General features: G+C 38.5%; 1 protein-coding gene across 1 annotated transcript in view; it reads left to right on the top strand.

Annotated features, from left to right (window-relative positions):
- The window catches only part of LOC115433075 (E3 ubiquitin-protein ligase Midline-1-like), a 192,862-nt gene that overhangs the window by 158,862 nt on the left and 18,343 nt on the right, over window positions 1-15,657 (top strand). Inside the window, exon 7 of the mRNA XM_030154286.1 lies at window positions 1,601-1,744. Within this exon, the coding sequence (XP_030010146.1) occupies window positions 1,601-1,744 (144 nt within the window). The remainder of the gene's footprint in view (window positions 1-1,600; window positions 1,745-15,657) is intronic.

The following is a 15,657-nucleotide window of genomic DNA, read 5'->3' as shown; positions in this document are numbered from 1 at the left end:
AGTATCAACATTTCCTGAAAATTTCATCAAAATCCTTCCATAACAACACCCCACCCCCACCCCCACCCCTGATCATCACCAAAATTTAATCATTTGTTCCTTGTGCCAGTATCAACATTTCCTGAAAATTTCCTCAAAATACATCCATAACTTTTTGAGTTATCTTGCTAACAGACAGACAGACAAACAAACCCCGATGAAAACATAACCACCTTGGCGGAGGTAAAAAAAGAGTGCTAGTGCAAGTAAACAACCATATGTACACACACTTAAACTCGCACATGCACACATACCCACACAATCACACACGGACACACTCAACTCAACAGAACGCTGACGAAAAAAGGTAGGTTTTTAACCCGCGTGAAATGTGTCAAAATTACCATGTTAACGCGAATTAATCTATCATCATGATTAATCTGATTAAAAATGTTAACGCAATTAATCCATCTGACGCAAAGAATGACCCTGAACATCTCTGGCAACGCATTTCAGGCAGTTTGTCCAAGTTGAGTTAGCGTCAAGAATGCGCAAATGGGCAGTTGATTTGGTAGTGAGCAACCGATAAAGATGGAGGATGCTAAACAGTATGTTGGCCCTGCGGATTGAAATATGAGGAGAAAAAAAACCCAAGACGGTACAGTCGACCGACATAAAGAAGGACTTTTCTTTTCAGCAAAGCACTTCCAGCTGAAAATAAACCATACGTTAGTCGGGGATTCTGCTAGCACTTTGGCTAACACGTCGCCCAACTTGCGACAAACACGTTAAGTACACATATATTCCCTTCTTTCTTGAGTCTGTCTGCTCATGCAAAATGAAATGCGATTAATATAGATTAAAAACGAATTCTATGTAATCAGGATTATTCAAAATTAATCCACGGCAATCCTGTGATTGAGCCAATTAAAAATTTTAATCGTTTGACAGCACTAGTTTAAATGTGTCCAAGCTGCAAAGAAAGTAACATTAGTCGACTCAGTTCCACTCGTTCCAACCCGACAATTTATATTGAAATTAAGAACCAGTTATCGCTAACTTTGCAGAAATGATCACAGAACATTCAGCCCAACACATGTGCAGCTATTAATTGTGCACAACACCAGAGAAAGCTGACTTTGGGAACTTTAATGGACGGCTCGCAAGTGATAAGTAAGCATGAGGAAGCGCAAATTTAATAATACCTATGTGGAGAAAAGATCAATCTTGACCTGGTTGACACGAATGGAGAGGAACGGCTGTGAAATGGGCTTTAAATTCTGCTCTAAGTAGTCGTAAAAAGTCTTAATTTTAACTCGTAGAAACCCTATGAAAGTATTGTGTTAGCTCTTTTAGCTAGCTGCTTCTTATCTGAATATTTTACTATTTCATTTTGGTGTTGCTCAACTTACCACTCTCCTGGAAAGAACATATTCCATTCTGTGTTAAATGACCCTTTTGAAATCATGAATTACACCAAATGAGCGCGTACAAGGTTAATCGGGGCTCCGGTTTCTTACACCGATTTTGTATTTATTTTTTAACATTACCATGATAGGTCTCGACGACAGAGATGAATCTTTAGTCGAATATATAACGGGTGAATGTCTGTTTGTTGCAGCTCCAAGCGCTCCGTGCATAAGGGAAGAGTTGTGCACAGCGTCCTACGACACCATCACAGTCCACTGGACATCTGATGATGAATTCACAGTGGTGTCCTATGAGCTGCAGTACGCCATCTTCACTGGACAGTCCAACATTGCCAGTAAGTAAACGCATCACAGGCCAAAGCATCTTCGGCTGCTTAACCCATAAAGACCCAAAAATCGACCACCAACCTAAATCATCCACTGATGTAAGACGTTTAATACCTGTCGATCTACTAATCCTATCGATATATGTAAATAAATGGCATAAAATGCAGTTTGTCGTCTTTTCATGGTCATCAGATATGACCCATTTGGACGTTCAGAGGCTCCGTAGTGAATACAATATTGATCCAGCAGGAAAACCCATGGAGTTGGATAAATAACAGTGGATGGAAATGCTTGGTTTATGTTCAGTTAATGATAGATTTGACTAAAAAAAGTCACCGTTTCTTCAATTTTTGCTGTTTTTGATATAATAACCCTCAAATTTAATCTGAGCTTTCATGAACACCTACATGATCAGTAAATGAAATACAAGAAAATACATGATTTATGCTGATAAAATTCAAAATACAGAGGATAATATGGTAATAAATGGTGGTAAATCACTGATGAAGAAAATTTAATTTGTGAACTGACATAAAAGTCACGCTGGGTCTTTATGGGTTAACCCTACAACCTTTGAGACATTATTTCAATGAAACAGTGTCATAAAAGCTGCTGTGAGTTGGTGCTTGTGTTCCTTTTCTTCAGTAGTTTTACTTTACTGTGTGTTTTAGGGTCAAAACAGGGTGGAAAAACAGAAAAAGACAAAGAGAGGAATCGAAGTTTGACAGGTTTTTACTAAATAAGGCACTCAGAATGTACATCAATAAAAGATTTACTACGTGGTCCTGGCTCGACTCGACTCGGCCTTTTTGTGTTTTCATTATGGAAAAGAACCTACAGTCTGGTTCCCGGGACTATTTTTTTAGTACTTGCTCAGCCAAGGTTTCAAAACAGGTGAAGAGATACTAAAATGTCACGCGTAAACACTGCAGACCACTGATTGGTCAGAGAGTTGTTTCTGTATAGGAGACAGATGTAGGCTTGGTGACGTAGCAGCTACGTGATGACGTATTTTAATTGGATCACGTGGTGTTGATGACGGTAGCAATTTGCGATATATATCACTGTCACTATCACAAATCCGACCCACCAAAGGGTCCAGTCTGGCCCTTGGGATGAATCTGTGAAATGCAAAAATTACACTAAGAAATTAACAATCCTTTAAGTTCAGGTTCCACATTCAGACCAATTCAATCTCAAGTGAAATACTATTATAATAACATATAAATAATGACAACTCCAAATTTTTCTCTTTGTAAATGTAAATATTTTCATGTATTTACACTAAAACAAAGTATAATTTCACACAAAAAAAGAGAAAAACCTGAACAAATATGAACAACCTGAAATGTCTTAAGAGACATAAGTACAATTTTAACAAGAAAAGCACTCAGAGAGCTCAGACCACTGCCAAGACAGATCTGCCCCCCCCCCCCCCCCCCCCCACACACACACACACACACACACACAACAGATCGCCACCAAAATGTAATCATTTCTTCCTTGTGCCAGTATCAACATTTCCTGACAATTTCATTAAAATCCATCCATAACTTTTTGCATTATCTTGCTAACAAACAAACAAACACACACGCAAACACACAAAGCAAAGCAATCACAATACTTCCTGGCGGAGGTAAAAATATTCTGCCTGTTGTTAAATGTGTTGTGTGTTTGTAGATCCACTGTGATCTGTAAGTTATAATGTACATGTGGAAATGAGAAACTGAGGCAGAATATTGTAAAATTACACTTATTTTTTCAGTTTGTTCATGATATTCACATCTTTTGAAAGGATAGTTTGTAAAACTTTTCAGAATGTAAATTTACTCTTTTCGCTCTAAAACATAGAGAAAAGTTTGGACTTGACATTATTTATATATTATTATGTTATTATTTTACTAGTTCGGCCCACTTCCGATCAAATTTCGCTGAATGTGGCCCCTGAACTAAAATGAGTTTGACACCCCTGCTATAGACCAATAACACTGGGTTACAAAAAAATGTTTTTTGCAAGTTGTCTAGGTTTTTTCAACTGAATTAGGACCATTTTGCACCGCTAAATCCAAAAATGACATCTGTTTTTCTCAATCAGGTTAGGGTTTTTTTTGCTAATTCGATTTGGAAAAATTTGATCTTCTCACAAAAGTGATTACATTTTTGTGACTTTATCTTGGTCACCAAGTTTAATACCAAAATAAGATTGGTAAGCACATTTTATGAAACTTGTGACTTGATTCCTGTTAGGTACAATGGTGTATTCACCGCAGATGTAGCAGAATACGTCAGGCTTATTTTTGCAAGATCTTCTAGTCCAAGGGTGTCAAACTCATTTTAGTTCAGGGGCCACATTCAGTCCAATTTGATCTCAAGTGGGCTGGACCAGTAAAATAATAACAGTGAAAAAAGCAAAATTATATTATGATAATGTTTACATCTACAAAGTTTCCTTAAAAATCTGAATAACATGAACAACTTGAATTGTCTTAAGAAAAACAAGTGCAATTTTAACAATATTATGCCTCGGTTTATCAGTTTATCATTTACACATGCGCATTACAATCACACAAAACATTTAGTAACAGGCAGAATATTGGTAAAATTGCATTTACTTTTCTTAAGACATTTCCGTTTCTTCATATTTGTTCAGGTTAGTCACATTTTTTGTAAAAGTATAGATTGGTAATGTAAACATTTTCATGTAATTTGAGTTTTTTTATACTGAAAACAAAGAAAATTTGGGGTTGTCATTATTTATAGGTTATTATGATAATATTTTACTGGTCTGACCCAGTTAAAATCTAATTGGACTGTATGTGTTTGTATGTGGAACCTGAATTAAAATGATTTTGACACCATTGATTGTTAATATCTTCAGTGTAATTTTTGCAATTTTTCACAAATTCATCCTGTTGGAAACTTTGGCAGGCCAGATTTGGCCCCCGGGCCGCATGTTTGACACCTGTGTTCTTGTCGAAGCCATTTCATTCACCTGTAATATTAAAAAAAAAAAAAACATTAATCATACATTGGCAAAAGTAAAATCTTCAGAATTCATTTATTGCAAGAAATATGAAAGAATTTTGTATCATATGATGTGAAAATCCCCATAAATGTAAGCAAAAATGTTAAAAAGCCAATATGTAGCATAGTTCAGAAAGTTGACCTGATTGAGCAAAACTAATGTGATTTTTGGATTCAGCACACCAAAATTATCCTAAATCAGCTCAAAAAACTTAAACAATAAATTTGTTGTTGACCAGTGTAATAAGTACGACTACTTCTTTATAGTCTACTTTGAATTGTTTTATTGTTTTGTTTTGTTTTTTTTTTTAAGTTGTGGTAGTTTTCTTTCATTTAATGACACCATTTCACTGCTGGTTTAGTTTCCATCAACCCGGTGCAGCCTTAGATTGTAGCATTATTTAAGCGCTTAAGAACTTCTAAGCGCAATCACACTGTTCCGCTGGTGGCCACTGGCTTCCCTCAGGCGACTGAAGCTAAAGTGCTTTGCTCAAGATTGAGATAGCAGTGGAGTGGAAGGGGAATCTCTTAAAGTGGAGCCTCTAGCCTTTATGCTACTGTCACCCTCAGATGTTGGCACATATAATATAAGTGCATTTGATATAACTTGCACAGGATAACAGGAAAGGAAGATCTGACAATAGCGCGGCGGAGAATCTCAGCAGGACTTCCGAGAGAGGATGTTTGGCATTCCTGTTACGCTGAAGAAAACGTTTAGCCTTAAGTGGTATTGAAGGAGCGAGACATCCTCTCAGGAGGGATGACGGCGGTGAAATGATTCAGCATCCCGACGCACGCTTAACCACACATCGTCTTGTAGAACAACAGCTGACATACAGTATACGCCGATGTATACGCACACTTGCATGTACGCAAGACCCAGAAAATCAGGAGCACACTCGAGTGAACAACAACTACAAGGAAGAAAATGGGGTCAGGGCATGTGAAGACGAGAATGCCCGGCTCCCTTTCGATCAAAATGCTTTTTCTGTGTCTTTCATCTTGTCTTTCTTGAAGTCTCCCTCCCCACCGCCTTTCTTTGTTTTTGTTTTTTTTTTTACCTTCCTTATAACCCAGTGTTTTTCAACCTTGGGATCGGGACCCTACGTGGGGTTGCCTGGAATTCAAATTGGGTTGCTTGAAAATTCTAGTAATTGATAAAAAAAAAAAAAAAAAAAAAAAAAAGAGAGAGAGAGAGAGAGAGACAATCACAATATACAGGGTGTCCCATAAGTCTCCATACATAGGAGACATAATACATTCCATACATATATGGTTCTAACATGTACAGGGTGACACAAAAAAACGAGAACTTTTTAACAATCCAACTAGAAGCACTCGGAGAGCGCAGACCTCCGCCAAGGCTGATCAGTGCCCCCCCCCCGTGGGCCCCCCCACGCCAAGGAGGTTATGTTTTTGCCAGGGTTTGTTTGTCTGTCTGTTTGTCTGTCCGTTAGTGTGCAAGATAACTCAGAAAGTTATGGACAGATTTTGATGAAATTTTCAGGGTTTGTTGGAAATGGGCCCCCCCGTGGGCCCCCCCACCCCCGATCACCACCAAAATTTAATCATTTCTTCCTTATCCCATTTCCAACAAACCCTGAAAATTTCATCAAAATCTGTCCATAACTTTTTGAGTTATGTTGCACACTAACAGACAGACAAACAAACAAACAGACAGACAAACAAACAAACAAACAAACCCTGGCAAAAACATAACCTCCTTGGCGGAGGTAATAAAACCAAGACTGATGGAAGAAAAATATTTTATTCATAGTAATTGAAACCTTAAACTAGAAGCACTCGGAGAGCGCAGACCTCCGCCAAGGCTGATCAGTGGCCCCCCCCGTGGGCCCCCCCACGCCAAGGAGGTTATGTTTTTGCCAGGGTTTGTTTGTTTGTTTGTCTGTCCATTAGTGTGCAACATAACTCAAAAAGTTATGGACAGATTTTGATGAGATTTTCAGGGTTTGTTGGAAATGGGCCCCCCCGTGGGCCCCCCCACCCCCGATCACCACCAAAATTTAATCATTTCTTCCTTATCCCATTTCCAATAAACCCTGAAAATTTCATCCAAATCTGTCCATAACTTTGTGAGTTATGTTGCACACTAACGGACAGACAAACAAACAAACAGACAAACAAACCCTGGCAAAAACATAACCTCCTTGGCGGAGGTAAACATGCCATTTAAGAAACAATGATGGAACTTTCATTTTTTTTAAATTACAGGGTGACCCAAAAAAATGAGAATTTTTGAAGTGCGTATTGGAAGCCATGAGCAAGTGGCAGCACTGCGAGACAGTGACCTTGAGCAAGTAAACACACCCCCATTTTAGTAACCATTGGCGGCTGTGCGAGAATTGTTCAGTAACCGTGTGATCTCAAGATTCGGTAACGTTCCCTGGCCCCCTAGATCGCCAGATTTGTCCGTTTGTGATTTTTTTCTTGTGGGGCTATCTCAAGAGTAAAGTGTACACGACTCGACCAAGAACTGTGGATGAGTTAAAACAGAGAATTCAGGATGCATGGTTGGAGAAAGTCCATTATGCTTTTGGTGGAGTTGTAATTCAGTTTTTTTTGCAGAGACCAAAGTGACAATTGAGTCCATTGTGCTAAAAATGGGTGACAAATTTGAGTTTTTTCCCCCCGTTTCGCCTGGAATGTGCGTATATCACATCTGAAGCAGGGGTTTTAGAGGCTGCAGGTTATTATTCATACATACAGGGTGACACGAAAAAACGAGAACTTTTTAACAATCCAATAAAACCAAGAGTGATGGAAAAAAAAAAAAATTATTCATAGTAATTGAAACCTTAAACCATGCCATTTAAGAAACAAGTCGTGTACACTTTTCTCGAGATAGCCGCCAATGGTTACTAAAATGGGGGTGTGTTTACTTGCTCAAGGTCACTGTCTCGCAGTGCTGCCACTTGCTCATGTCTGCCAATACGCACTTCAAAAATTCCCATTTTTTTTGGGTAGTAACCATTGGCGGCTGTGCGAGAATTGTTCGGTAACCGTGTGATCTCAAGATTCGGTAACGTTCTCTGGCCCCCTAGATCGCCAGATTTGTCCGTTTGTGATTTTTTCTTGTGGGGCTATCTCAAGAGTAAAGTGTACACGACTCGACCAAGAACTGTGGATGAGTTAAAACTGAGAATTCAGGATGAAATTGACAGTATCCCAGCTGAGATGTTGCAGCGGTCAGTGAGGAATGTCAACAGCAGATTTCAAGAATGCATTCGTACAGGAAGTAATTTTAAAAAAATGAAAATTCCATCATTGTTTCTTAAATGGCATGTTTTAAGGTTTCAATTACTATGAATGAAATATTTTTCTTCCATCACTCTTGGTTTTATTGGATTGTTAAAAAGTTGCCGTTTTTTTGTGTCACCCTGTATTTCTTTATATTTCTTCTTTATAGTTCTTCAGCAATGGAGGACACGCATTGAAATGTGTTCCCGACAACATGGCAGTCATATAGAGCATATTACAGAAATAAAAATGGTTTAGGTCAAGAAATGTTTATTTTTCCTATGTATGGAGACTTATGGGACACCCTGTATAAAAGACATGACAAACTTTGCTTACCACTTCAGTAGCAATATAGATTTTATTCGATCCAGAACCTGTCCAGGAGACCATTTTTAATAAGACTGAGGGTCTCCTTTCACCTGATGAAACTCTGGACAGTTTTGCCCTGATGGATGCTAAGACACTTGGTCGAGTTTTTTCCCCCAAGTAAAGCCAACCAACTGCCTTTTAGGCCTAATTCTCGCATCACTTTTTAGCTTACCGACCGACAAGCCGTAAGCTATTGTCGTCATCCGGCGTCGTTGTTGTCGTCTGTCGTCCGTTACAAAAATTTCAATCGTCTTCTTCTCCGAAACTACAATTCCAGTTGACTTCAAACTTGGTATACAGCTTCTTTATGATAATGTCAACAAAAGTTAGTGAATTATTTGGATCTGATTCTGGATTTGGTGCGACTTTGAAAAATGTCCCCATTATAACAGATAGGAAGTGGATGGATGCAATAACTCAGTAAATATAAATGATATCCAGTGTAAATTTCTACAGTCCAGCCCTGATGGGGAGATGACCAAAACATAATGTCCACATGCTGATCAGGATCTTCTTCTGGATCCGGGAACTTACGGAAAATTTAACATGGGCTCTTATGGGGAAAACATTTCAGTCATCTTCTTCTCCGAAACTCCAGTTCTGATTGACTTCAAACTCGGTATACAGCTTCTGTATGATGATGTCAACACAAGGTATTGAAATGATTTGGATCTGGATCTGATTCTGGATTTGGTGTGACTTTGACAAATTTTCCCATTATAACAGATAGGAAGTGGATTGATCCAATAAATCAGTATCAATGATATCAGTTGGAATTTGAATTTTTTTACAGATCTGATTGGAATATGACCAAAACATTGGCCTTTTTCTGTTATATAATAAATATGCATAACTGGGTGATAATAAATGGCATCTGGATACATTTCCCAAAGCTTTTAATTTGGCCGGTAAGCTACAGGGCCATTGGTCCTATTTTTAAGTTATTTTATAGAACCTTTGAAGGCGAGCTTTCGGGCACTTTTCCCACTGCCGTTAAAACGCCAGTGGTGAGGCCTCTTCTGAAGAAGAACAATTTAGACCCTAACATTTTCCATAACTACAGATCCATATCCAACTTACTTTTTTTTAAGCAAAATTTTTGAGAAAGTTGTTTTTAATCAATTGAACGACTTTTTAAGTGAAAATACCATTTTAGACAAATATTAATCTGGTTTTAGGATTAATCACAATACAGAGACAGCTCTTTTAAGCCGAAGATACACCAACTCGATTTTCGGTAGTCAGACATCGTCGGGCAGTCTAGCGAGGTCGGTGACATGAGTCTGCTCGGTGTGTTCAGTACGATCGGCCGTCGTTAATGCTGTAACCATTCTTTTTGGCTGATTCAATATGTGTAATCGGCCACTACCCGTCGTTCAGTCGGACCAATCTGATTGGTGGAGGGATAGCCCTTGACTAGCGAATCAGTGAACGAGAAGTTTCCATGTAAATACAACTATGCCGAGGTACTTCACACTACTATTGTCTTCTATATTAGGCCATTAACTGTTTGTATCATATCCGAATGAGTGCCAGTCAGTGTTGCCTTTGGACTTCACTCATTCCATGAAGTGAATACTGTTAGCATTGTTAGCATAGTGCGATTTCTCCTTAGTTTTCGCCTGCAACATCCTTCTTCTTCCACTAGAAGAAGTCCGAGAGCTGACAACGCCAGTATCTTCTTATTACTAGACAACCCTTCGTGACTACTCAACACTCTCTGCTGACAACGACGACTGACGATAGCGAGCTCTGTGTTTTCATCTAGAGCAGGGGTGTCAAACTCATTTTAGTTCAGGGGCCACATTCAGCCCAGTATGATCTCAAGTGGGCCGAACCAGTAAAATAATAACAGTGAAAAAAGTAAAATTAAATTATGATAATGTTAACATCCACAAAAATATGAATAATTTTTGCTTAATTCAAGATTTTTTATTTTTTTTTGCTTAATTCCAGATTTTTTTGCATAATTCAAGATTTCTTTTTTTTTTTTTTTTTTTTTGCTTAAATCAAGATTTATTTGCTTAATTCAACTTTTTTTTTTTTGCCTAATTCAACATTGTTTTTGCTTAATTCAAGATTTTTTTTGCTTACTTCAACATTTTTTTTTGCTTAATTCAACTTTTTTTTTTTTTTTTTGCTCAGTTCAAAAATTTTTTTATTTTTTTTGCTTAATTCAAGATTTTTTTTTTTTTTGCTTACTTCAAGATTTTTTTTGCTTAATTCAAGATTTTTTTTTTTTTTTTTTTTGCTTAAATCAAGATTTATTTGCTTAATTCAACTTTTTTTTTTTTTTTGCCTAATTCAACATTGTTTTTGCTTAATTCAAGATTTTTTTTTGCTTACTTCAACATTTTTTTTTTGCTTAATTCAACTTTTTTTTTTTTTTTTGCTTAGTTCAAATTTTTTTTTTTTTTTTTTTTGCTTAATTCAAGATTTTTTTTTTAAACATCTACAAAAATCTGAATAACACAAACAACTGGAAACATCTTAAGAAAAACAAGTCCAATTTTAACAATATTATGCCTCAGTTTATCAGTTTATCTATTTTTATTATTTATTTATTTTTAGTAGTTTATTTTACACATGTGCATTACAACTTTCATTACAATTACAAATGCACGAAACATTTAATAACAGGCAGAATATTGGTAAAATTGCATTTACTTCTCTTTAGACATTTCAGGTTTTTTCCCATTTTTTGTAAAATAGCAGGTTTTAATATAAACATTCTCATGTACGTTTACTTTTTTACACTAAAACAAAGATAAAATTGGCTGTTTTCGTTATTTATAGGTTTAATATGATAGTATTTTACTGGTTCAGACCCACTTGAGATCTAATTGGTCTGTATGTGGAACCCTAATCTGAATTAAAATGATTTTGACATCCTCGATTGTTAATATCTTCAGTGTAATTTTTGCATTTCACAAATTCATCCCACGGGCCAGATCGGATCCTTTGACGGGCCGAATGTTTGACACCTTTGATCTAGAGAGATGTTCTGTCATTTCTAGTTTTCGACTCAAGTCGGTAGTCGATTTGGTGTATTCTTCACACTTTTTTGACCGTGTCGAAGAGACGAGAGCCGACCGATTAATCAGGCTACCTTTTCTGGCAACAATCCGCAGTCATTTTTGTGTGTCAGTGATCTCAGGTACAACTTGGACTCGCAAGATCTCACTTCTGGTGCTACTAAATCGGACCTGGTCGGCCTCTCTGGTACTGTTTTTAATTAGTTTCATGTAATGGGTTTTCCATAAAAATACACATTATATAGCCTAAATATCATCTAAAATTAATGTTTATTTGCAACATAGGATAGCAAACTATTACATGATCAAAAACAAAGTAATTTTATCCCAAAAAATGTCTGGGGTCACCAGAAATTTATGATGTTGAAATGGGGTCATGAGCCCGAAAAGATTGGGAACTACTGTCTTAACCCTTTGTAGGGCACTCAATGAAATACTCTGAAATGCAAAATTTCAACCTTAGTGTGTTATTGGACATCGTCATCTACCTCCCCATGGGTTGGCATGACAACAGTCTCCCTCTTCTTGCGATAAAAAATCCGAGCAGCACTTGCTAAAAAGTAAATACATGTAATAAAACAACTGTTATAAGGTCAAAAACTGACAAAAAAAATCACACATATTCACTATTTACAGCTTCAAAATTTCAAACATACTTCTTGACCTGACTATGTTTGAAATGACCAAAAATAGTCACTTGCCCAATGAAAGGGTTAAAGTCTGCATGCTCATTGGTCTTTGTTTCTTTGATTCTCTGAGGTCATACCTTTATCATTGCTTACTTATTTATTCCTTGTTAGATAAACATTTAGCCCTGAAAACCGTTACGCCAACCTCCCTCCGCTGTTTTCACCTGCGACGCTACGTCCTTACGTTCCTCACGACGCTTTGATTTTTTCTCTCCTTCTGTTTTTGCATCCAGTAACGTTTGAGGTATCGCAGTTTGTACCGATGTCACGCACCACGAAGTTCCCCCCGGGTTACTTCAACTGTATTATTATGCGAAAAAAAGGATCAGTCTTATAATATCAGTGCAATACAAATACAAAAGCAACTTCTTTAGCTCCATATATAATTGGTCGGGCAATCTGAAAAGGATTTCCAATGGGATATGGGTAAAGATAACCGGCTTTACATGCATGAAACTACAACATAGGTTCAATCTTTTTGCACAAACTTTAATCAGTTGATGTTTTTTATACCTCCAGTTAAAGACAGGAATATAGAATAGAATAGAATAGAATAGAATAGAATAGAATAGAATAGAATAGAATAAACATTTAACTCTTTAAAATCGTATGTGTCATCGCTGATACACCCTGCGTATATGCAGTTCAAATGGCTGTAACTCTTTCACTGTTTGTGCAATTGGAAAAATTCCAATGGTAGTCGCTTTTCCATTGGATATTTGCACAAAACTTTACCGATATTTACTAAATCTAAAAAAAAAAAAAAACAGAAGTGCATAGCGTCAGTTTTCCCATTAAATCCCAAATGCGATGATTTGTTTATTTATTATTGCGAGATGACACAAGAAGTCATTCCATAAACACGGCGACAAACGTAAATATGGTGTTAATTTACAGATATATTCATCATTATTATTATTATTATTATTATTATTATTATTATTATTATTATTATTATATTAACCCTCTATCTCGTACTAAATTTAAAAAAATGATTGGGTTTCCTGGTGTGTCCACACATACCCCGACATGTTTTTTCTTCGTCTTCGCTTGTTGTAACGCACATCAACATCCGATTTTTTTAATCACCCGACTCTAGTTGTGAATAAAGGTCTTTCCATTACAGTTTTGCGTGATATACCATTTGCGCTACACCTGAAAAACCACCTCTTGCTAGCGCAAAAACTTTTAATCGAAAAATAAGACTTTTGGCGACATTGTCGTTTTTCCATTAGGTCAATTTTTATGCGCAAGTTATATTTGCGCAATTTGAGGGTCAATGGAAAAGCGATTCGTTTCTGAAACCTTAGACATTGCGTTTTATAGGCGTTATTGATTGGGTCATTATGATAATTTCCCTCACGCTTATACAAGAAGGTGGAGAAGCAGCCATTTTAGCAGTATTAGGGCATGACGAATGAATTAATAAAAAAAACAAAAAACAAATGGTGAACTATTTCTTCAGGGTTTTCCAGGCTGGTAGATCCCATCAGAATAGTCCACTGGAACAGTTCGGGTTGACTAGACTGCATCGCATATTCTTCTGCTAGCGCACAATTTGTGCGTCATGGCGACAGGACAAGACAACGAGCATGTGCAGAATGGCAGGAATAAAGTCCAAACGGAATAAAGGGTTTACATGTCCGAGGAATAATTTAGTTCGGAATTAAAAGGGGGTTAAACCAGTGGCTTTATTCAGATTTAAATTTATTCCGAACTATTCTTTTTCAACTGGAATAAGGTGTTTACATGGGCATCTGAAATAAGTAAGTAAGTAAGTAAAGCGAGAAAGTAAAGGAGGAGAAAAGAGAGAGCGATAGAGAGAGACTGGGGGAGAGGGGGAGAGGGGGGAGGTAGAGGGAGACACATGCACAAATAACTGAGCTAGAACATGTGTAAAACAGTATAATAAACACTATCGCAACTATATGGATAAGTGAGTGATGACGATAAAGGTGGAGAGAGGCAGGACCACAGCAGCAGGTTCGGAGATAAAGGTGGAGAGAGGCAAGACCACAGCAGCAGGTCCGGAGATAAAGGTGGAGAGAGGCAGGACCACAGCAGCAGGTCCGGAGATAAAGGTGGAGAGAGGCAGGACCACAGCAGCAGGTCCGGAGATAAAGGTGGAGAGAGGCAGGACCACAGCAGCAGGTGCGGAGATAAAGGTGGAGAGAGGCAGGACCACAGCAGCAGGTCCGGAGATAAAGGTGGAGAGAGGCAGGACCACAGCAGCAGGTGCGGAGATAAAGGTGGAGAGAGGCAGGACCACAGCAGCAGGTCCGGAGATAAAGGTGGAGAGAGGCAGGACCACAGCAGCAGGTCCGGAGATAAAGGTGGAGAGAGGCAGGACCACAGCAGCAGGTCCGGAGATAAAGGTGGAGAGAGGCAGGACCACAGCAGCAGGTGCGGAGATAAAGGTGGAGAGAGGCAGGACCACAGCAGCAGGTCCAGAGATGATCTTAGGAAAACCTGTGATGATCCTGGGAAAACCTGTGAGGTGATAAAGCACAGAGACTCCAGGGAAGAAGTCATGAATTCACTGGGGCGTAAACAGAAGAGATTTAATGAAATGCTTGTTTATAAAAGTGAGTTTTTAAGAGTCGCTTGAAGGCGTCTGTAGAATCTGATGATCTGAATTGCAGAATTGCAAAAGCACGGTTGCCTTTTGTTGAGAAGTTGGAGCCGGGGATGGATAGGAGGTTAAGGTTTGATGAACGGAGTGGTCGCGACGGTAAGTAGGGAATAAAAGTTGTTATGGAAACGCATGGGTTAACGTTTTCCTGGTTTGGTTTGATTTCCTGGGAGTATAACCAGGGTATAGACGGCAGATCTCAGGCTCTTCAAACCATGAATTAACATGCGCCCTGAGGTGTGTGACCTGGACTGTCCACCTGTAGGAACATCTGTTCTACACCTGCCGCTGAAAACCGTCCCCGAACGGGTTTCACTTCAGAAGGAATCGCTCGGACCTGACGTTTCTACTTTCAGTCCAAGTTTAACAGGGTGACATTGAAAGGTTTCTTTGCGTATTTCATTCACTGTGATGAATTAAAGAGAAGCTACCGGCGGCAGCTTTTAAGGTGGACTGGTTTTTTCGTGGCAGAAATCGGCAGAAATCAATCAGTCCATCTTTAACGTCGATAGGACAGCGTTGAGTCGAGGCTCCTGCGTAAGACAGACTTCTGTGAGGAGGACTGTAAGGATGGATTTCTTTCTTTCTTTCTTTCTTTCTTTCTTTCTTCTATCCCTCCTGTCTCCCTCCCTTCTTTCCATCCTCCCTTCCTTCTTTCCGTCCTTCCTCGCTCCCTTCCATCCTCCCCGTCCCTTTCTCCTTTCCTTGATTCCATTTTCCCTTCTGTCCTTCCTTCCTTCCTTCCTCCTTTCCTTCCTTCCATCTTCCTTCCCTTCCTTCATCCTCCCTCCCTCCCTTTCTCCCTTCCTTCCTTCTTTCCTTGCTTTCTCTCATCCTTCCTTCCTCCTTCCCTCCCTCTCTCCCTTCCTTTCTCCTTCCCTGCCTTCTTTCCTTCCTTCCTTCCTTCCTTCCTT

This window comes from Sphaeramia orbicularis, chromosome 2, assembly GCF_902148855.1.
Source record: "Sphaeramia orbicularis chromosome 2, fSphaOr1.1, whole genome shotgun sequence".
NCBI classification, from domain to species: Eukaryota; Metazoa; Chordata; class Actinopteri; order Kurtiformes; family Apogonidae; genus Sphaeramia; species Sphaeramia orbicularis.
The sequence above is the reverse complement of the archived record's forward strand: the minus strand, read 5'-3'. Positions and strand labels throughout refer to the sequence as shown.